The sequence below is a fragment of the Saccopteryx leptura genome, chromosome 5, assembly GCF_036850995.1.
Source record: "Saccopteryx leptura isolate mSacLep1 chromosome 5, mSacLep1_pri_phased_curated, whole genome shotgun sequence".
Lineage (NCBI taxonomy): Eukaryota > Metazoa > Chordata > Mammalia > Chiroptera > Emballonuridae > Saccopteryx > Saccopteryx leptura.
This window is the reverse complement of record NC_089507.1, coordinates 60,071,783-60,095,898: the sequence shown is the minus strand read 5'-3', so window position 1 is coordinate 60,095,898 and position 24,116 is coordinate 60,071,783. Positions and strand designations below refer to the sequence as shown.

Genomic DNA, 24,116 nt, shown 5'->3' with positions numbered 1-24,116 from the left:
AGCTTTACACAGAACACTTGTTCCGCTGCTGCTTTGAGGTGACTGAGAATACAATTCTAACCCTTCGAGAGTTTTGGAAAGATAACTATATCGTGATATGTTTATGCATTATTGACTTGGCGTGGCAAGAGGTTACAAGAAGAACCTTGAACTCAGCATGGAAAAAGTTATGGCCTGATGTTGTTGCAGACAGGGACTTCGAAGAACTCAAAGCAGAGACCGAGACCTAGGTAGAAGCGTTGGAGGAGATTGTGTTCCTCGGAAAGTTGATGGGTCTGGAGGTAGATGAAGATGATGTAAATGAGCTTGTCAAAGAACATGAGGAGGAACTCTCAACTGAGGAATTGAAGGAGCTACAGATGATGCAACATACGGAGCTTCTGCAAGAGATTAGCAGTGAGGAGGAGGTAGAATTGGAGGAAGAGATTTCTACAAGTGAAATTAAAGACATGCTGGCAATGTGGGAGAAGCTTTCAAGTTTCATTGAAAAGAAACACCCAGAAAAAGTTTCAACTGGTCATGCTTCAGCACTTTTTAATGACATTTGTCACATTTCTGTAACATTTTAAAAGGCAGGCAAAAGCAAACCTCTTTGGATAGATTTTTATTCAAAAGTCCTGCAAGTAAAAGTGCCGAAAGTGCAGGCAAAAAGGCAAAAACAGGTGATGATTAAATGAAAAATATGTAATGTTAAGCTTAGGTTTAAGTTTAAAGTTAAGAAAGTGCATTTTTTTACAATTAAGTTTTCGTGGTTTCACTTTAAGTAAAGAAACTGCAGTTTTAGTTTTGTTTAAAGAAAATGCAGTTTTAGTTTACATTCAATGTTAAGAAAGTGCAGTTTTAGTTTACATTCAGTGTTAAGAAAGTGCAGTTTTAGTTTACATGTCTACAGTGCCTGCATCCCTTCCTCCCTCCCTCCTCCTCCGCCATTCACCTCCGTTAGCCGCACTCGTCTGTCTCCAAGGTAAGAATACAATACTAAATAACACTTTTTTCTTTTATTTCGTATTTTGTTATGCATTGGTAAAGTATACATGTGTGTTTCTTAATTAAAAATGTCTTTTTTCATAATTTAGGATAGTTTGGGGATGTTTCACAGGGCTGGAATGGATTAAATCTATTTCAGTTATTTTATTTTTTTTTCCATTTCTTTAATAATTTTATTTTTAATGGGGCGACATCAATAAATCAGGATACATATATTCAAAGATAACAAGTCCAGGTTATCTTGTCGTTCATTTATGTTGCATACCCATCACCCAAAGTCAGATTGTCCTCTGTCACATTCTATCTAGTTTTCTTTGTGCCCCTCCTATTTCAGTTATTTTAAATGGGAGAAATTTGTTTGATATATGAGTTGACTGACTTATGAGCTTGGTTACAGAATGAATTAAACTTGTATCTCAAGGTACCACTGTATATAGATTAACTTGGCCAGAAATTACCATAAAGATATAAAACCACATCAAAACAAAGCTGGGAAATGCTCAACCAATGACAGGGGAGCTCTGGCCCAACAGGGATGCTCTCAGGAACAACCACAGTAGAGCACCCTGTAAAACTGAAAGATAAACCTCTAGGAAGAAAACTCCTGGTGCAAGCACTCATATTTACCATTCTCCAGTTAGAACTAAAAGTGCTCCTCATGCTGGAAGAGCAGCAGCCAAGCTGAGGGCTATTTCCTCTCCCCTGTAGGTCATAACACCATCACCCCCACCCTATTTCTGTGGTTCCCTTGCCTAGGAAAAACATCCCACATGAAGAAGTTCAATTTTGTGTTCAACTGACATAATTCTCTAATTTATAACATGTGTGAACAAAGTCACATTCTAGAAATAAAAAGATTACGCTTTAAAAGATGTTTGGATAGCAAGGCTAGATATCCCTTTACATTCCGCTTCTTTTGACCACTTTTCTTTTGGGTGCGTCCCTTTTCTTTTTGATTTATATGAGTCTCATAACAAAAGTTAGCCATTTGTCAAATGTGTAACAAATATTTTTTCCATCTTATCACTTGACTTTATACTGGGGTTCATAAGTTTGGGAAAAATTTTAATGATTTATATGTTAATGGCCACATCTTTCTGCATTCCTGAGATTTAATGCCTCACTTATAGATTACCTATTCCAGTGTTTGAAATTTTACCATAAAGTTTGAGGCAGCGATCCAGTCTGATCTTTTTATCTACAACTTCCTATTAACTTTGTATTTCCATCTCCTTTTCCCAGCTGAGTTGAACTGCCATCTTTATCATACAAGATATCAAATATAGCCACACCAAGTGGTGGCACAGTGGATAGAGCATTGGCCTGGGACACGGAGGACCCAGGTTCAAAACCCCCAGGTCACAGGCTTGAGCACGGGTTCATCAGCTTGAGCGAGGAGTCACTGGCTTGAGCCCAAGGTCACTGGCTTGAGCCACAAAGAAGAATTGATGCGCCCTGGCCGTTTGGCTCAGTGGTAGAGCGTCGGCCTGGCATACGGAAGTCCCGGGTTCGATTCCCAGCCAGGGCACACAGGAGAAGCGCCCATCTGCTTCTCCACCCCTCCCCCCTCTCCTTCCTCTCTGTCTCTCACTTCCCCTCCCGCAGCCAAGGCTCCATTGGAGCAAAAGATGGCCCTTGCGCTGGGGATGGCTCCTTGGCCTCTGCCCCAGGCGCTAGAGTGGCTCTGGTCGCGACAGAGCGACGCCCCAGATGGGCAGAGCACTGCCCCCTTGTGGGCATGCCGGGTGGATCCCGATCAGGCGCATGCGGGAGTCTGTCTGACTATCTCCCCGTCTCCAGCTTCAGAAAAGTACAAACAAAAAAAAAAAAAAAGAAGAATTGATGCTTCTTATCTCTCTCCCTTCCTGTCTGTCCCTATTTTTCCTTCTCTCTGTGTCTGTCTCTCTTGCTAAAAAAAAAAAAAAAAAAGATACCAAATATATTTATTAGACTGACCCTTCTTTCTACTGATTGCTCTATATGGTTAGAGGATATGACAGGGAATATTTAAAATGAAGAAAACGGCCCTGGCCGGTTGGCTCAGTGGTACAGCGTTGGCCTGGCGTGCAGGAGTCCCAGGTTTGATTCCCGGCCAGAGCACACAGGGGAAGTGCCCATCTGCTTCTCCATCCCTCCCCCTCTCCTTCCTCTCTGTCTCTCTCTTCCCCTCCCGCAGCCGAGGCTCCATTGGAGCAAAAGATGTCCCCGGCGCTGGGGATGGCTCCTTGGCCTCTGCCCCAGGCGCTAGAGTGGCTCTGGTCGCCACGCCCCGGATGGGCAGAGCATCGCCCCCTGGTGGGCGTGCCGGGTGGATCCTGGTCCGGCGCATGCGGAAGTCGGTCAGACTGCCTCCCCGTTTCCAGCTTCGGAAAAATGCAATATAGATAGATAGATAGATAGATAGATAGATAGATAGATAGATAGATAGATAGATAGATTAGATAGAATGAATGCAGAAAACAAGAGCTGAAACTAGAAACACTAATTAAAACAGTGCTAGAGGTGCTATTTAAATACCACAGCTTTTTATTTTAGTATTGATGGCCCTCTCCCTCTTTAAATCATCTTTTCAGAAATTCCACCATGTAAATATGTAAGAAATTATAGTATCGATCAAAAAGAAAAAAAACAATCTTACAGCAGACAAGAAGGAAAAGTGAGGTATTCTTTTGGACTACACCTTCTGATACACTTAGGTTGCTTCAAACAACCATTTTATAATCAACAAAGAAGAGATATTAAAAAGGCTGGCCAAATAAGTTATAATCTAAGATCAGCAATACTTTGACCCCCCCCCCCCAAAAAAGAGCAATAGATCTGGATATTTGGATTTCAACAAGAACAAAGGCTGAATAATTAAATGTTATGCTTATGCTGTAAGTTTTTCCAGAAATTCCAGTTTCCTCAATTACATAATCTCTGTGTTCTATAAAAGCTTAGCTAGGGGCTTAATGTACTAATCAGTAATTAGGTGCTTTCATTCCATAAAAAAGTCTATAAACATTGTTTTTCTTTACTATAACTTCACAAAATTATAATAAATGAAATTAAAAGGCTAGATTTAGGCATAGGAATATAACAGCAGGCCCAATATACAGTATCTTAGAATTCTGTCATAAGTTATTTGACATACTTACTTATTAAGCAATGTATGTTATGGGAGAAACGAGAACTGTCTGGGATGGTGAAGCTGCCATCACAGATAGCAACCTGACTTTCACCGAAAGGAAGAGTGAAGAAACAAAGTTTATACAGTAAACATCCCAGTGCCTGTAAAATAAAGAAGCGTGCGAATTATCAGAACTCAAGTAATCAACCACAAGGCATAAAATAACACTGAACCAAAAACTAAATTTGTTAAAAAAAAAAAGGCTGTTTCTTCTATACACTAAATCAATCTTTTCACAAATTACTTGCTTAAACAAATTAATGTGTTTAGGTTTTAAGAAGACATTTAACTGTATCATTTCCATATTTTCCTATCACATCTGTGGCTAGCTGGCTGAATTAATGTCATCATAGAACTCTATATCATGAGTGATATAACTAAAATTAGAAGTGGTTGGTCCCTTTTAGAAAAAAAAAGTTATACTTTTATTTCTTTCACAAGGAAAATATATGTTCAGTATATAACTAGCATATAAATAGCAAAGTAAGAACAAGGCTCCTTCCAGCAACATTTTGTTTTAAATTCATTATCAAATATGTTTTAAAATCCTGAAATTCCAAATATGGTTAGCCAGCACAGTTAAATTTATCAGTCAACCATCAATACATTTTTATTGGTTATTGACTAAGCACATTATCATTACTTCATCATATAAACATTAATCTCTATTTCTGTGTATAACCCTTTGATTTTTACTATATAATTTACTAACCATATTTGTACCTGGGTAAGCTGTATTAAAATTCAAAAAGGAAGGGGTGTGTCTACTTTAGTTGCATAGCTTAACAGACATTACAGCACCAATAAATCTACTTGCTAACAATGAAGACAAAATATCCTAAAATAAATTTCTAGCTAAGCGGCCCTGGCCGGTTGGCTCAGCGGTAGAGCGTCGGCCTAGCGTGCGGAGGACCCGGGTTCGATTCCCGGCCAGGGCACACAGGAGAAGCGCCCATTTGCTTCTCCACCCCTCCGCCGCGCTTTCCTCTCTGTCTCTCTCTTCCCCTCCCGCAGCCAAGGCTCCATTGGAGCAAAGATGGCCCGGGCGCTGGGGATGGCTCTGTGGCCTCTGCCTCAGGCGCTAGAGTGGCTCTGGTCGCAACATGGCGACGCCCAGGATGGGCAGAGCATCGCCCCCTGGTGGGCAGAGCGTCGCCCCTGGTGGGCGTGCCGGGTGGATCCCGGTCGGGCGCATGCGGGAGTCTGTCTGACTGTCTCTCCCCGTTTCCAGCTTCAGAGAAATGAAAAAAAAAAAAAAAAAAAAAAAAAAAAAAATTTCTAGCTAAGCTGCTAACAGCTGAAACGAGAGAATCAGTAACAAAGTGTAATTTTCAGGTCAAGAAAGCATTATGTTGTCACAAGAAGTGTCATCTACAAGCCTTTACAGTGTATGGGGTATTTCTAATTCTAAACAGATTGCATAAAATTACCCAACAGTTCGTACACAATTATATCAACAGTACTAAAATCTGACCTGCCATCTAAAAATCAGCAAAATTGGCTTTCCTTTAATTCTCCCCACAAATCAACTTAGCAAATGCAGCTAACAAATACTCTAAGTTTTATAACTACTATGAAGATTACAATATATAGAAATACCTGTATGAGTTCAATAATATTAATCTATTAAACATTATTTTCAATATTTTAAGTTTTCCAATGAAAAACTTTAAAGGCTCTAGAAATTTTATTATATCCATTCAAAGACATTACAAGGTTATTTATTATATGACAAACAAAACGTAAGGATTCTGATGAAAAATAACCAGCTCAATGTAGCTTAAAAAATTATAAGGCTTTGTTCTGTAAGTAAGGTATCTTCAGCATGTATGCAGTAAACTGAGCATAAGGCTCCCTCCCTTAACAAAACTAAAAAAATACTATTAATGGTGTAATATCTACATTAAATTACAACTTACTCTTACCCAGATGACAGTCTAGGCAAAAGAGATCTGCATTTTAGCCAGTTTTATCTTATCAATTAAACCTTTAGTATCATGTCTTGTGTTACAGTACATGTTGTGGGAGTTCCCAGATAACAATTTTAAGACAGCAATGTCAATATACTTAAAAAAACATAAATCTAAAATATTCTGCTTCACAGTGTGATCATAATGAGGTGTCCTACTTTTTTCACACCAAAGGCATTTCCCTCTTTTATCCATTTGATACAAGATTAAAAAAATAAAAAACTGAAGGGAACAAATGACCTGATTTTGAAGGCTATCACCATCCTCCACTTTCCCCATTAAAAGGTAACACAAAGCATCTCTCACCTAAAATGTTGTAGCATACTTGTTTCACCTGAGCTAAGACAAGTATAAAAATGACATCACGGAAATTAAAGTTCTATCTCTGTCCAGCACATAAGCATAGATTGTTTCTGATTATTTTTCTTGCTTATTTTTTTTACCTTGGAGTATCTAGATAACCCCACAGCTATACCCAGTTAGTTGTTATACAAATACTACTCTACACACTAATCTATCAATGTAAATTTTAAACTTAACACTGACAACCTAAAATGCTGCTTAGTATATACAATAAGTCTGGTAAAAAATAGAGAAAAAAAAAAGATTTCCTCTCTTTTTGTTAAGATACTGGGTAACAACTGTGTTTAGAAATTAATTTTTTAATCAACCTTTGATGATTTCAAAACAACAGTTGAGCTATGATATCTGTTGTTTCTTCTGTTGTTGAAATACTCTCTTAGGTAATACAGGTTTCAACGGCAGTCACAAAATTAGGCCAGAATAAACTTCCACAATCACTTCTTCTAATATTTTCATTTTATCAATTAAGATCCAATTGAATGTTTACAATTTGAGTTATATAAGCAGTATCAAATTAAACCAAACTTACTCTTGGTTTGATTCATTATGTATATGATTAAAAATCCAACTACCACAAGATTTAAAAACCACTGTTTGGGGTATACTGCTCACAAAAATTAGAGAATATTAAGTTATAAAATATATCCTAATTTTTACGAGCAGTGTACATATTATCTAAACAGATAAAATGGTATCCAAGTTATTCTTTTTCATTACCTTGCAGGAATATTTCGGTATCCCAACCCAAAAAGAGGCCCAGGGAAGAGAACCAAGGAGTATTCATTTGGTTCCACACATTATGTTCAACAACTTTCTGAACATTATGTTTTAAAAATAAAATACATATGCCTTTGCTCATAAACTCTAGAACTATGTCCAAAAAAAAAATGTTTTCCTCTGCCCCTAATTTGGTCACTAGTGGTAGATACAGTTAAATAGTAGTTGAATTTAAATAAACTCACATTTAAAATACTTCTCTGCTAGTTTATTAAATACAGCCAAAACATAGTTAATTATGAAATAAGTTATAAAGAGGTACTGACATTCTAACATAAAATACAACTATCTAGTAATATGAGCTATCTTAATAATTCAATCAGACATATATGCTAAATAATAAAAAACCTCAAAACACTAAAGTTAATCAATGACATGTTTATAATTAGGAAAAAAATTCACTCGTGTTCATTTCCTAAAATACTGCAGAAAATGATCAATATAATTACTTAGAGGAGTTTGTCCAGCTTTTTCATAAAGTGATCAACCAAAATTCCACTCAATCCAAAAAAATGTTAACACATAATCTAAACTCTAAAAAATATCATGGTAAAAAGTTACAGTATTTGGAAGTCCTTTATTTGCTTTTTTATACCTAAGCTTTCCATCTCAGAATCAAGAAGATAAAATGTTCTAATATTTTTCATCTGAATACGAAGCTCTATTGTACACCACTCTCCTACTTATTAAAATACCTTTTGCAGGGCAGGGGAAAATAATCAATTGAACTCATTATTTTTAATTTGGTTAGAGAAAATGTCAACCTTTCTTGGCCTTACCCAGATATCAGCCTTGGTGGTGATGGGTTTCCCTCCATAAAGGTTGATCATTTCAGGGGCTCTGTATGACAGAGTTGTATACCTGGCAGTAAATAAGTAAAATGGAGTGGAGATATAAAAAAAAAAAAAAAAAGACAGATACTACATTGTTTCTACATAGAAGATTGCAAAAAACTTTTTGGCTCAGTAACATTAGATAAAAATAATACTATTTTTAAAAGTCATTAAAAGTCCATCAAGGATTAAACAGTACAAAGCATGTAAACACATTTTTATTCAGCAAGTGCAATAGCATCTCTAATAATAAAAAACTTAATTCGCTTTACAAAAATCTTAAATAAAGATAATGTTTTGGAAACATAGTTTTCCTGGAATTTCTTATTTGAAATAATATAATTTGACTATTAAAATATCCTTATCAAAATATTTTAATCAATTTAAGAGCAAAATTCCATTCTTTCAAAAAATTATGTTTATTAAGGAGTTTGTTTTTATGGACTCTAACATACTTCCTTGCATATGGTAGTAAATCTCCCTTGGGTTTATTTTTATAATTATCACTTTAAAAATAATATAGGTGCCATAATTCTAACTACACTGATTAAATACAATTCTAATATTCACTACCATTATAAGTTATTTGGAATTATACAATTCTATAAATATTTACCAATATAAAAACCCCAAATACATTATGAACAGAATATTTTAATGTACTGCTCAATTTCATGGTAGAAACTACCAAAATATGGAAGGACTTCCTATATCTCAGCATAATTTAAAATTCATTTTGAGTGTTTATGTGTTTTATTTTACATAAAGTATCTTAAATGTCAAGTTCTACCATCTTATTTCTGCAATGACCCTCCCTGGTTGGTGGGACATTCTGGATGATACTACCACAGAGTAGCAATCTAAGAAACCAGAATATGAAGTGCATGTAGGCAGAACTTTTGTTCACTGCTATCCTGTAACACAAACTGTGTCCACTACATTGTAGGCCATAAATAAATACCTGTTAATTGAATAAAAGGCTAGGCCATTAACTCTTCAGTTGAGCCACAAAGAACAAGGACACCCTCATAACTTACATTCATCACTAATGCAAAACTCTACTGAACCATAACTATATTTCAGATATGACAACAAGAAATAAAACTCAAAAGTTAGAAACACTTGAGCAGATTCCTACAGCAACCATTATATATCACAATCCAATCATTTTGTCCTTAAATGTATTGTTCTTGTGTTCCTCAGGTAATTTATATGCTTCCTAAGGAGTTTGTTTTTGTGGACTCTAACATAATCATTATGAGCTAAGTTCCCTGAGTAGAAATACATAGTATAGAAATCTGTAGTGTTACACAACTGAGCCAGGGTACTCTCAGCTCTACTTGAGCTATTTCAAAATACAAATTGCTGTTCAAATAATAGCTGCTATATAGTCTTAAACAACTGAGAATGTGTGAAGAAGTAAAGAGGGTAACTTCGAAAAAATAACTACTTAGAAATTCCTATTCTGACAGACCTTTCTGCATTTTGTAACATTTTAAAGGCAATCTAAGCACACAATTCCATTTTCTAAAACTAGAAAACAGAAAAGTCAGAGAAAAATTTTTACACGTAATCTAGCAACCATGGGAAGTGCAAGATTAAGAAAATGTAAAGCAGATGTGATTTAACTTTCCTATCAGAGAGCTTTCCAGTAAACTATTACAAAGTAACATTTTCAGCACAGTTTTCAATGCACATAGAAGTCAACTTCTTAACATTAAATATGAATTAAAAGCTTAAATAATTTCAAATAATTTAATTTTCCTAACAAGAACAATTCCTCAGTATTAATAAAAGCAAAGATGCTTAACTGAACTCAGCAATCACTGAAAACTCCCTTTAATGGTTCAGCTAATTACTATAGCTCAATTAACAACTTCCTTGATAAATTAGCTTACAATGTAGATTAAAAACTTGTATCCATGATAAAACATATTTCCTACTGCATTAGATCTGACACAAATTAATCAATATCTATGGTATAAAAATATTTTGATCTATGAATGGAATGCCTAAAATATGTATTAGCAGAGCTTATCACATACACAAGTTAACTATAATTCCCTTAAGACAAACACAATAAAAATGAACACTTACTTTTTAATTTCTTCTTCTACTACATTGACTCCATCTTTTTGAGGATTAAGAAATTTATTAGTGGCACTGCCAAAGTCACAAAGTACATAGTTTCCACAATCATTCAACAAAATATTTTCTACCTTAAGAGAAGAAAATCAATAATTAGTACTAGTATTTTCAAAATAAAAATTATCTTTTTACAACTATGGTCTTACACAATAAACATCAGAGTCTGTGACATATAAGATATATACACATATACATACACATATATATCATATATATACTATATATACCTCTTATTATGAGAAAAGACAAATCAGTCAAACTATAAATACACTCAACTATATCTACTGCTTCTCCTACTAGGAATAGAAATTTGCTTTTTCCATCCCAGGATGATTTCTGAGTAAACAAATTTTTTAAAATAAAATAATTATACGCTGCTTCTAGAACAGGAGGGTGTGGATTCATAGCCCAACTTTGTTATTCATTAGTATACATAACCTTAACAATCTGCTTAACCACCCTGTGCATTAATTTCCATTGCTAAACTGGAAAAGATAATATGTTATTGTAAAAATTAAATTAATTAAAACATGGAGTGCTTAGAACACTGTAGGTAAGCACCAATAAATGATACTATTTTTATTACATTTTTTCCACAATATTTTTTATTTTTATGACACAGTCTTGGAGACAAATTTCTCTCAGTTCTACAAAATATTCATATTATTGTTTCTTAATAATTTTCTTCCAGATTTAGTCTACCTTTCAAAAGATTAATACACTATAAGGATTTATACAAGAAATCTACTTGAGCAAATATAAGTTTGCTTAAATTTACATATCTAAAAAGAAGTAAGATATGAAATATGGCCTGTAAAAAATTATGCAGTTCAATGTCTTTTCTGGTTTTAAATCAGTCAGACTCATCTGAAAATATCTACACGAAAAGTTAAAAATTTTAGTAATTTTTAATAATGTAAAATATCATACCAAATTATTAGAAAACATAAAAGTTGCATATTCCAAATAAATGAAATAGTCATGGCTGATTGGCTCAGTGGTAGAGTGTTGGCTCAGCAATGTCCCGGGTTCAATTCCCAATTCAGGGCACACAGGAGAAGCAACCATCTACTTCTCTGACCCCCCCCCTCCTCTCTCTCTCTTTCCCTTCTACAGCCATGTCTCCGATGAAGCAAGTTGGTCCTGAGCACTGAAGATTAACACCAGTGGGCCTCACCTCAGCTGCTAAAATAGCTCAGTTGCCAAGCAACAGAGCAATGGGTCTTGCTGGGTGAATCCAGGTCAGGGCACATGGGGGACTCTGTCTTTCTGCCTCCCCACTTCTCACTTAAGAAAAATATAGTAATAATAATTGAAATAAACTATACTGGTTATCCAAAATAAGGGATACAAGTCTGCCATCATGTATTTCAACCTTGACTTAATTTGTATCCTTTTACCACAGAGTTCCCTGGACGATGCTTTCATGGTCACCACCTATATTCTAAGTAACATCTTCTATGCTCTTGCATCTCAAAAGTGTTTTATCACCTTTCATAAGATTTTGTAGAATCAGAACTGGGATTCTTTCATTCATTAAATATTAATTATTTAAAACATACTATGTACCAGGCACTGTTCTAAATGCTTGGATACATCAACACAAAAGAGAAAATCCTTGTTCACATGGAGTTTACATTTTAGTGGTAGAGGACAGAAAAGAAACAATAGGCAAGTGATATTAAAAAAAAGGTAGAGCAGGAAGAGAATGGGAATGTTAGGTTGTAATTATAAATAAAGCAGTATAAGATAGAACTCACTGAGAAGGCAAATCTGAACAGAATTGAATGGGAGAAAGGTTAGCCATGGAATACCTATGCATAAAGAATTTCAGGAAGGCACTGGTTAGTAACCTCAGTGAGTTAGAATACCACCCTGAAACACCATGGCTGTAGGTTCAATCCCTGGTCAGGGCACTTGCAGGAAGTGACCAATGAATACACAACTAAGTGGAACAACAAATGAATGCTTCTCTCTCTCTCTCTCTCTCTCTCTCTCTTTTGCTCATTCTCTCTCTTCTTCTCTCCCACCATTCATCAATCTCTCTAAAATCCATCAATTAAAATAAAAAAATTTGAATAAGAATTTTTGTACTCTTAAAGTGTCAAAGAAGACAACTATAGTTTTACAAGACATGTGTATAGATATCTCTACCAGTATAATACCAGGAATATGACACCAGGAATGTTCAATGACTTGTCAACTTTTCCAAAGTAACAAATGAGTATTAAATACAAGAAGTCCGAGTGCACACAAAGGTAAGATAAAATGACCTCAAAGATAATCACAATAAACCCAAGTGGCTCAGTGACTAAAGCGCTGACCCAGTATAACAGGCCGCAGGTTTGATCCCTGGGCACATACAAGAAGCAATCAATGAGTGCACACTAAATAGAACAACTAAGTGGAACAACAAATTAATGCTTCTCCCTCAAATCAATAAAAAAAATTTAAGAAAAAAGATAATCACACCAAATTCTACTGCCAGTCTTTAGACTAGCTCAGGAAATGCAGCAGGGGAGAAACCAATCTCAGTGCTGTTAGTAAAATGTTTAGATGACGACAGCCCATGAGCATTTTAACTTGAAAGTTTAAAACGCATTAATCCATAAGTAGTGTAGCGTCCATACCTTCAGGTCCCGGTGAATTATCGGAGTCTTACACTGATGCAGTCTCGCAACAGCTTCACAGGTATCACAGAATATCTGTAGCACTTCTGGTTCCGTAAAGCCTGTCTGCAGCTTCTTATTCATCTGGTTCACTATCTGCCCAGCTAATCAAAAACGTAATTTTGAGAGAATATTTTTAATAAATGCAGTCTATCACAAAGAAATTAAGAAATGCATTTATGATCTCAGGTACTGGGGAACTGCCTTTTCATAATTCTCCTGTAAGAAGCTTATTACACCATTAAGTATTGATTCAACGAAATATATTTTTTCACATTTTACATTTCTAAACATGAGAATTTCTTAAGATAGATTATGTCCTGCTAATGCTATTGTCATTTTTAAACATTTTAACATCTCTAAAATCAGGGTGAACTTTATAATAGATAGCATCATAGGTATTTTTAAAAGTTTATTCCACACTGTGCTAGTTATTGGGTAAACAATGGTGAACAAAAATAAAGTTTCTGTTGTCATGGAACTTACAGTCTAAAGGCAGAGATAAACATTAAACAATCACACAAACATGTATCACAATTAGGTACAATAAGGATAATATGAGAGAAACCTATATTTAAATTGATAAAGAAGGATGGGAAAGAAAGGATATCAGATAAGGCCTATCTAAGGAAGTGACATTCATGTTGAGAATGAAGGATAGGCAGAAATTAACCAGAAGAGATCTGAAACAAAAGCACACTAGCTATAGTATGGCAATTACAAAGGCCTCCAGTTTGAGAAAAAGCTGAAAGATTTATAATAGCTTAAAGAAAGCCAATGTGGATATGGTCCAGGAAAGCAGAGGAGAGGAGAGAGCAAGGTGAGAAGAGACTGACCAGGCAGACAGCAATCAGAAATACTTCACATTTTAACTTAAGTACCAAGGAAAGTTCTGTTCTGACTTTTCAAAAGGTTTCCTAGACAAGGGGATAAGGAAATAACAAGAGTGGAAATGAAGCCTAACCTGTGATGGTGCAGTGGATAAAGCGTCAACCCGGAATGCTGAGGTCACAAGCTTAAAATCCTGGGCTTGCCTGGTCAAGGCACACACAAGTACAAGAAGCAACTACTATGAGTTCCATGAGTTGATGCTTCACACTCCCCTCCCCCCCGACTTCTCCCTTTCTCTCTCCTCTCTCTAAAATCAATAAATAAAATCTTTTAGAGAAAACTGGAAATGAAGAGATGAATTAACAGGCATCCTAACTAGGTAGGGGATAATGGGTCAAGTAAATTACTAAAATCAAATAGCCATACATAAGCCTTAGAGAAGTATTACATACTACATTATACAACAACTGACAGTCTAATCATCAATTCTTAATTATGAAAAAGTTAATTATCATACTTTAAGAACACAGGTAAACCTGTGATTCGTTCAGAAACCACTCTGATAAAAATCAAGTTTGGAAATTTAAAAAGGCAAACTTTCTTTTAACAAAGTTGAATAAATGAATGTTTGCTACTTCGAAATCTATAAGAAAGTGCCTACACACCTGTTCCTTTTATTATTACTGTCTAAACAACATTCTCATGTATTTTCTGAAATGGTTTTTTTCTTAGAATTTTAAAGAAAGAAGAACATGAACTTTTACCTATCTCCAACTTTCAGAAAACTCAACTCTATTTGGCTATAATTTATTCAGGGTAGCTCATAAAAGTGAAGCACCTAGCCAGGCATCAATATCCTTGATCCTCTTGTCAGAGACCCTGACTCATTCTGACCGAAAATTAAACAAGATAAAAAAAAGGTTCTTTTGGTATTTATTCACATTTTTGAAATATCATTGCACAGCTAAAGAATTAAAACCTGAAGCTCATTCCACCTCTTTTGAAGGAACAATGTTGGAATGAGTAGAGTGAATTTTAAACAAATGTTAATCCTCTTTTTTCTATTAAAGGATCTTTGAGCCAGAAACCTTGAATCACAAAATTCAGGTCCCCCCAAAAAGCTAAAAGCTGTATTTGGGCTGCATTTCAAATGCAGGCACACAAAAAAAGACCTAATTATTCAAAATAAAACTCTTCTGAAAATTATATTTAAGTCTATTATAATAAAAATATTTAAAAATATATACTGAAGGTCTTTTAAAACAAGATGCATACACCTCTTAAATCTTTCCATATTTTTCAAATAGGCATCTCCTCCTAAACAAAAACTTTTATACTCTTCCAATTTCATTACTAAAATAAAAAGTCAACAATTTCCTCACCTCTTAAAAGTGGTCATGCAACAACTTCCTACCTCTCATTATATAACAGAATAAGGCAGAAGTGGCACTGTGCCAGTCCCAAGCCTAGGCCTCAAAGAGTCTTCATATCCTCCACTTGCCCTCTTTATGTTTCTATCATCTCTGGGGGAAAAACATCCAAGGATAGCTTGCTAGTGCCAGCAATATGAGGAATATGTGAAACGAGTCCCAGAGAACCCACTGGCACAAGAGCAAGCCCAGCCAAATTGAGTAGTGTCTCTCCACCAAACTCAGTCTTAATAGAACAGCTGACCCGCTGATACACAAGCAATAATAAATGTTGTTTATGCTATTGAGTTCTGTAATGTTTTGTTATTTTAAAAAAGCTAATAGATATATTATCCATAGGAATATCTGTAGAACACACACCTCCTAGAAATAAAAAGTTCTTTTCATAAAATAATATATTCAAAATACCAACTCTGATTTCTGAAAGTTTGGTACCTAAAGCATATAATCTCTTTTTAACCTACACATCAGAACATTATAAAATTAAGCCATGCCACACCATAAATCTGCAGAGATCTAACATTGGACAAAAGACGATTGTAAACTTTTGGTACTTGAAATCATAGTAGGGTATATAAGGTAATTAACACATTCTACTTTCTGTACAGTTTTACCTCTACACAATCAAAACCAATGAACCTGAACTATATAGATAACACTGATTCCCTCATTAAAGCACCTTCACTCTTAAAAAGTTTATGTAAATAATTAGCTTTTATAGAGAAAGTAAGGGGAGAGAATTTACTAGCCCATTCTCTACTTCTCAACCCACTGGAAACTTATCTCATTGATTCCGCTGAGAAAAGAAACTGAGCATGCTCTATTCAGATTCTCTGGACTACTCTTAAGGTGTAATTGCCTATTCAAGGGTACAGTCTGACCTGCAGTACATATAGTAAGCTTACCTGGTGAAACATTTAACAAAAACCTCTAACATAATGGAGAGGATATAAAACCAAATAGAAAAAAAAAACAAAAGGAACAGAAAAAAAATCTTTATAAAAGTTGTAATTTTATCTACAGAAAACTAAATATCTACACCAAAAACAAGAGCAAGATTTAACAAATAACAACACTAAGAGAAGAAGAAAGAGTTCTTCAAAATTAAAAATAACATGACAGAAATACAAAATTCTATAGAGGAGCGGAAAGGTAAAATGAAGGAATGCTCCCAACACAAGCAGAATGAAAAAAGAGCGGGTAAAACAAAATAAAAGAAAGAAAATCAGAGAATCAATCAATCTAGGAAGACTAATATCCTAAAAATTAAAAGTTCAAAAAGAGAAGAGAAAATGAAAGAGAAAAAAACTGAGTACCCAGCAAAAAATACCACCAAAATAACCCATAAATCACTGCACATATTTCTTGAAATTCTAGGATGCTGGAAATAGGAAAGATTCAAAAGTGTTCATGGAAAAAAACAGGTCACAAAAAAATTGAGGAATCATAATGCATCCAACTTCTCAATAGTAACCAGGAAAAAAAAATACTGTAAATAATGCTTTTAGAATTATAGATCAAAAGTATATGTAACCTACAACTCTTTATCTAGCCAAATTGACAAACAAATATAGATGTAGAATAAAAATATTTTTATATATGGAAGGCTCCAGAAAGGTTTTCTTCCATAAATCCATTATCAGAAAGCTACTGAAAAATGTACTCTACCAAAGGCAATTATAAAAACAAGTGGGAGGAATGAGCAGCAAGGAGTCTAAGTTAGAAGGAAGGTAAAGGGAATTCCAGAATGACAGCTAAATGCTGATCAAAATTAAACAAAACTATGTCTCCCAAAAGAATGTTTCTAAGTAAAGAAAAAAATGAAATTGACATGAATATTAAAATGTTTAAATGTATTGCATATTTACGCTTCCATTGGGGACTGTCGGGCTAAAATACTAATATATATAAAGAAAATTAAGTAAATAAAAATTGGCATAATTATTAACTCCAGGAAAAATAAAAAGTATAAGAAAGAAAATGCAATTACAGACTATTACATGTCACAATTTACATGCAAACAAAATAACTTAAAGACTGATTATTAAATCAATCTAACAACTGACACTGGACTACACTGACAATAAAATCGCCGTCTCTTCTTGGACATACTATCTAAAACACAAAAACAGAAAATCCCCACTACCAAACTTCCAAGACCCCAGAATCACACACTTCCCCTGATTTTCTAAGTTCCTTCATTCTCTTTAACACTCTAAGGATTTCACTAAAACCACCAATTCTCCTCTACATGATGCAATATAGAATTATGGAAATAAATATAAAAAGAAATAGCTCAAGGGTTTCAAAGTGAATGTCACTGAAGAAAGATAGGGCAGGAGAATATTCATATAGCCATAGCTAATAGATATACTATTAGAATTTTAAAATATATACAGGAGCCCTGGCCGGTTGGCTCAGCGGTAGAGCGTCGGCCTAGCGTGTGGGGGAGCCGGGTTCGATTCCCAGCCAGGGCACACAGGAGAAGCGCCCATCTGCTTCTCCACCCCCACCCCTTCCTCTCTGTCTCTCTCTTCCCCTCCCGCAGCCGAGGCTCCATTGGAACAAAGATGGCCCAGGCGCTGGGGATGGCTCCTTGGCCTCTGCCTCAGGCGCTGGAGTGGCTCTGGTTGCAGCAGAGCGACCCCCCGGAGGGGCAGAGCATCGCCCCCTGGTGGGCAGAGCGTCGCCCCTGGTGGGCGTGCCGGGTGGATCCCAGTCGGGCGCATGCGGGAGTCTGTCTGACTGTCTCTCCCCGTTTCCAGCTTCAGAAAAATACAAAAAAAAAAAAAAAAAAAAAAAAAAAAATATATATATATATATATATATATATACACACACATGAATAACAGATCAAAATGAAAATTTCATGTAAAACAAAGCTTGTTGATTCAAACCAGATTTTAAACACTGTTAATTTTTAAAAAGCAAAAGAATGCCTTCCTCAAAACAATTTGTCCCCTAAAAATTGGAAGTTCATTTGGTTCCCCTTTTAAAATGTCTTCTGCATGACAATTATTTAAACTTATCCAGGGTTATAATTATGCCCAATTCAATTATCTTTTAAAAGTTAGGGCTATTCCAGCTAATAACACTGTTTTGTCTTTTTCCAAATAGCCCCAGATATATGGAAAAGATTTATATAGGCAGATGGGGATCCTCAAACCCCTCAGCAAGATCTTCTAAGCATGGCTTTTAAAGTACCAAGAGGCAGAAGAAGCCCAATAGAGATCAGGGGAACTACCAGCTTTTAGGATACACCCTTAAAGGCTCCAACACCCCAAAGGGGTCTCATAGGATGCCATCTGGGTCCTGCTTCAATAGTGGAAAGGAAGGTCATTGAGCTAAAGCCTGCCAGACTTACATGCCTCTGCTGTGAGGAAACAGGGACACTGGAAGGTAGGCTTCCCCCTCGCTCCTCTAAGGGAGGGTTCAGTCTCTTCCAGCCCTGCTCCAGCCACCTATGACCTAACCTTGCCCAGAATGCTGGGATTTGCCACTGAAGGCTGAAGGTGCCCAGGGCTGTCGGCCCCATCTACGACTCTGTGGACGAGACTAGGGTATTTCTTCCAAGAAGCAGGTAAACTGATCTCATTTGCACAAGGGCCACTTAACTATGTCTTGCCTGAATAGTCAGGTTTTTTATTCTTCCCTCGAAGATCTCTGTTGTGGGTGTTGATAGTTCTATTTTCTGCTGCTTTGTTTAATATATAGTGTTTCCTTTATTCCTCCTACCTCAATGCCCCACTCATATCTCAGGCTGGGACCTACTCCTAATTTAGAGCTCTTTTTCCCCCTTTTGCCAACTTCTATTATGAATCTACCTTTGCCACCCAGCTTAGTGTATCCCAAGGTTCTCTTTACCACGCCACAGTCACAGAGCTCCAGGGAAAAGAAACCTGGTCTCATCTCTCCAGGAAGAGGAGAACAGAAGCTCCATCTCCACACATGCTGCAGATGGCTTTTCCAGTCTACCTGAATCATTACCAGCTAGAAGCAGCAGTCACTGGGACTTGGATGTGAGCTGCAAAGTATAGAATGGTGACAACAATTCCAGTGTCATGCGGATTTTTCCTGGATGTGGACTTTTCCTGGACTCCTGCTCCTTGGGACAGCTCCTAACAGACTGAACTGGGGTTGGGTTGCATTTATTAGGGACTTGGCATGGTGTTGGGGCCAACTTGAACTTGGTGAACTTGTTAAGGACACTACTCTTTTATGGATTCTTGCTGTATTGGCCAAGAGTTTGCTTAAAGGCTTTACTTACTGTAAAAAAAAAAAAAAAAAAAAAAAATAGGAGACTGGATAAAGAAGATGTAGCACATATACACCATGGTATACTATTCAGCCATAAGAAATGATGACATCGGAACACTTGCAACAAAATGGTGGGATCTTGATAGCATTGTACAGAGTGAAATAAATAAATCAGAAAAAAACAAGAACTACAGGATTCCACACATTGGTGGGACATAAAAACGAGACTAAGAGACATGGACAAGAGTGTGGTCATTACGGGGGGGCAGGGGGAGGGAAGGAGGAGGAAGGAGAGGGGGAGGGGGAGGGGGAGGGGCACAAAGAAAACTAGATAGAAGGTGACGGAGGACAATCTGACTTTGGGTGATGGGTATGCAACATAATTGAATAACAAGATAACCTGGACATGTTTTCTTTGAATATATGTACCCTGATTTATTGATGTCATCCCATTAAAATTAATAAAAATTTATTTATTAAAAAAAAAAGTTAGGGCTATTAATCAACTATAATCCAGCTAAGAATCAGAATCATAAATGCTAGAATTCAGGAAAGTGAGATAGAGAAATCAGTATCTTCTTAAAGATATTACAATGCTTTACAGTAGAGAAGATGAGATTATGAATGAGAGCAAAGAAAACGACTAACTTCTTATACATGGACGTAAGTTGCAATTACATCACAATACATAATATTAATTCACTTCATTTCTTTCTGTTGTCCTTTCTTACAACACTAAAGTAAATGAGACCATATTTTCTCCACCACCACTGCCATCATTCTTCTCCTCCAACCTTCAGGAAATGACAAGAGTTTCTGGTATCATAATAAACAATCATAATTGTCTTAAAGAGAATCTAAATATAAACCAAGACTCCCTAGAGCCCAAATTGCCAGATTCAGTCTGATTTTTTTTTTTTTTTAAGTTTGAAGGAAACAGGCCTGACCTGTGGTGGCGCAGTGGATAAAGCGTCGGCTTAGAATACTGAGGTCGCCAGTTTGAAACGCCAGGCTTGCCTGGTCAAGGCACATATGGAAGTTGATGCTTCCTGCTCCTCCCCCGATCTATCTATCTATCTATTTCCCTTCTCTAAAATGAATAAAATTTATTTTAAAAAATATTTAAAAAATTTTTTTGCAGGAAATAGATTACTTGTCCCCCTCACACATTAAATTTTTTTAAATTTCAGGGATTTTTTTAAAGTTATCATTATTATTCTTAAGGTATACTAAACAAGTAATTATTTCTTTAAAAATACCATCACATTAGGGCTCTGGCTGGGTAGTACAGTTGGTTAGTGTCATCTCAATATGCCAAGGTTATGGGTTCAATCCCCATCAGGGCACGTACAAGAATCAATCAATGCATAAATAGGTGGAACAACATATAAATGTTTCTCTCCCTCTCTCTCTCTCTCTAAAAAATATGTCAATAAAAAAAAACATTAGGTCCAAATAAAATGTGGTGTTCTATCTTTTTTTTTATAAATAAATTTTTATTAATTTTAATGGGGTGACATCAATAAATCAGGGTACATATATTCAACTATCTTCTGATATTTACAAAACAACCTCAAAATACCAAATACAACTTTATAAAAATTATAGGTCAAAATATAGCCTCTAAATTTATTATATTTATGTTGAAAGATAACATAGTAGAGTGCTGGAAAATTCTTACAACATTAATATTGATACATTATGCTCTTCTTGGTTAATTATAAAAGAATTGCATAGGAAGCATGAAGTATAACTGCTCTTTACCTGCTTAGATTTCTTGTTTTAAACCCAACAACATTTTTCTTTGCCCATTTACTAGCTCACACCCTCACTGCAGCAACTATGACTAGGTTTTAAATATTTTTAAATTAACAGCACTCCTTATTTAGGCAGATAATTAAGGCTAAGATTGCATTAAGTGTCTAGAATAAGGTGACAGCTGTGCTAGGAGAAACTAAGACACCTAGTAACCCATTTTAAGGCCATTTTTTAGTATAAAACAAATGCAAAGAAAAACTCTTACCTCGACAGTACTCCATTAAGATAAGCACTTCCCACACATTATCACTGATTGAATTAACAGCACAGTCCAAATAACCCACAATATTTTTATGACCAGATAGTTCTTTCTGGAAAAAAGAAACAAGATTTTAAAAATCAGAAAATATACATCTTAAAGCTCTATCATTAGCAATGGTTTGAAGTCTAAATTAATGTAATTAAATAATTTTAAAAAGACAGGCATGAATATGAAATCTCATTTCAAAAAGGTTTCTACAGTTACAATGCAAGTATTTACATGCATGACTAACATTTCCTGACAAGAAATATTCAGTGATTATTTTCTTAAATTAAATCAAGAAGATGGTTCACTCAAAAGTAGTAGTCTCCAAAAGTGAGTGTGCAAAATACTCCTTACAAACTCAAGAAAAAAAATATCAGAATTTTTACTTATATCTTTTATTTACAAACAAAAAATTTAGCTCTAATACTGGAGTAAGCAAAAGTAGGTTTATAGTTAAGTACACAAAACAGACTCTGTTCTTGTATTATTTATTATTATATTTTCCATATGAAACACTGTAAATCCTTTTGCCCACCCCTGTATTTATGAACTAACAATTATCCTTTCATCTGCTCATTTTGCACACAACATACTGCAATTAATGTGTACCTAGTTAAGTGGATTTTTAAATATATTAACTCAATAATATAAAAAATAAAAATATTTTTATAAAGAAACCATAAAGATATTACTAATAATACAAGTACATACATGAAAAAAATAAGAAAATAGCCAATCTGACACTTTCAGCTCCTAGTAAAACATAATCATCAGCATATACTAAGGTTTAAACTAATCATGATCTAATTATGTATATCTAGAAATTAAAAAAACAATTATTAAGAATACCACTTTAAATGAATTTACAACCATTATCATTAATAATGAACCCAGTTTTTAAATGAATTTACATCCACTATCATTAATAATGAACCTAGTTTTAACTATGTAATGTAATTTGAGATATCGGCTAATGGCATCTGAACATGTCACTAATTCATAAATGATGATACAAGATAGGTCAACAAAAAAGTTGGAAGGCACTACTCTAAAAAGCCATTCTCCCTAAAATAGCTTGTTCAAAAGCACAGATTTGAATGTTGCTATTGTTGATAATGACTGTATTTTCATGTCTCTAAGCTATACACATTCTACTGAAAGGAAGAATTATGGCACAACAGTGCCAAATGGACTCAAGTTAGAGAATTGGTCTAAGACTCCCCCATTATCTTGGGATAAATCTTTTTTACTCTTTTGATTTAAAAAGCCTTACCTTAAAAAAAAGCAAGTCTCAAAGCTAAGGAACAGGGACAACAAAAACAGAATTCAGATATCATATTATATAAATGTGCCTATTTTCAAACAAAAGCAATCAAAACAGGTGTGTTGGACCTGGACAGTTAGCTCAGTTTGTTAAGAGTATCATACCAATGGGCTAAGGTTGCAGGTTCAATTCCTGGTCAGGGCACATACAAGAGTCAACCAATGACTGCATAAATAAGTAGAAAAACAAATCAATGTTTCTCTTTCTTTCTCCCCCCCTCCCATTTCTCTTCCTAAAATCAATAAAATAAAATTTTTTAAATTGCTGTATTGATAATGATGTTGATAAAAAATAAGAACCCCCTCCTCTTTGCAATTGGATAAGCAGGACTGACATTAAAAACAAGTGTAGAAAAACAAGGATATGGGAAAACTAGAACATTCCTATATTAATGTCTAACCATTATGCTGTACATCTGAAATTAATATAGTACAAAATGTCAACTGTAATTGAAAAATTAAAAATAAATTTTAAAGAACTGGACACTCCTGCATTTCTGATATGAATATAAAATGTTTCAGCTACTGTAGATAACAGTATAGTGGTTCTTAAAAGGTAAACATAGAATTACCATATGACTCAGCATTTCCACACCTAGATATATACTCAAAAGAACTGAAAATAGATGTGGTACATATATACAATTAAATACTGCCCAGCCATAAGAAATAATGACGATATTGCCATTTATGACAACATGGATGAACTCTGAAAACATACCGAGTGAAATACATAAATTAGAAAAAAACTAAGGGCTATATGATTTCACACATAGGTGAGATACAAAACTGAGACTCATGGACATAGATAAAATAAAGTGGTTACCAGGGGAAGGGGGAGACAGGGAGGGAGTAAAGAGAGACAAATATACAGTGATGAAAAATGATTTGACTTTGATTGATGGGTACACAACATAATCAACAGTTCAAATGCTATAGAAATGTTTACCTGAAACCTGTGTACTTATTGATCAATGTCATCTTGTTAAATTTTTCGAAATAATTCTTTTAAAAATACTGAAAACAAGTATTCAAACAAATACTTATACACACATATTCATAGCAGCACTAGTCACAATAGCCAAAAGGCAGAAACAGCTCAACTGTTCATCAATGGTTTTTTTTAAAAATCCAACAACAGATGAACAAATAAACAAATTATGATACATATATATACAATAAAATATTACTCAGCCATAAAAAGGAATGAAATACATGTTACAATAGGATAAACTTCAAAACATGTTACGTGAAAGAAGCCAGATACAAACGGTCACGTCACTCCATATGCGTA

At 35.1% G+C, this 24,116-nt stretch overlaps 1 protein-coding gene across 2 annotated transcripts in view; it reads right to left on the bottom strand.

Moving 5' to 3' along the window:
• BMP2K (BMP2 inducible kinase) overlaps window positions 1-24,116 on the bottom strand; it is a 128,435-nt gene that overhangs the window by 58,421 nt on the left and 45,898 nt on the right. For both annotated transcript variants that reach the window (XM_066385513.1, XM_066385514.1), the window contains exons 3-7: window positions 21,458-21,563; window positions 12,878-13,020; window positions 10,197-10,318; window positions 8,046-8,127; window positions 4,125-4,257 (exon numbers count right to left, since the gene is read on the bottom strand). In XM_066385513.1, the coding sequence (XP_066241610.1) occupies window positions 4,125-4,257; window positions 8,046-8,127; window positions 10,197-10,318; window positions 12,878-13,020; window positions 21,458-21,563 (586 nt within the window). The remainder of the gene's footprint in view (window positions 1-4,124; window positions 4,258-8,045; window positions 8,128-10,196; window positions 10,319-12,877; window positions 13,021-21,457; window positions 21,564-24,116) is intronic.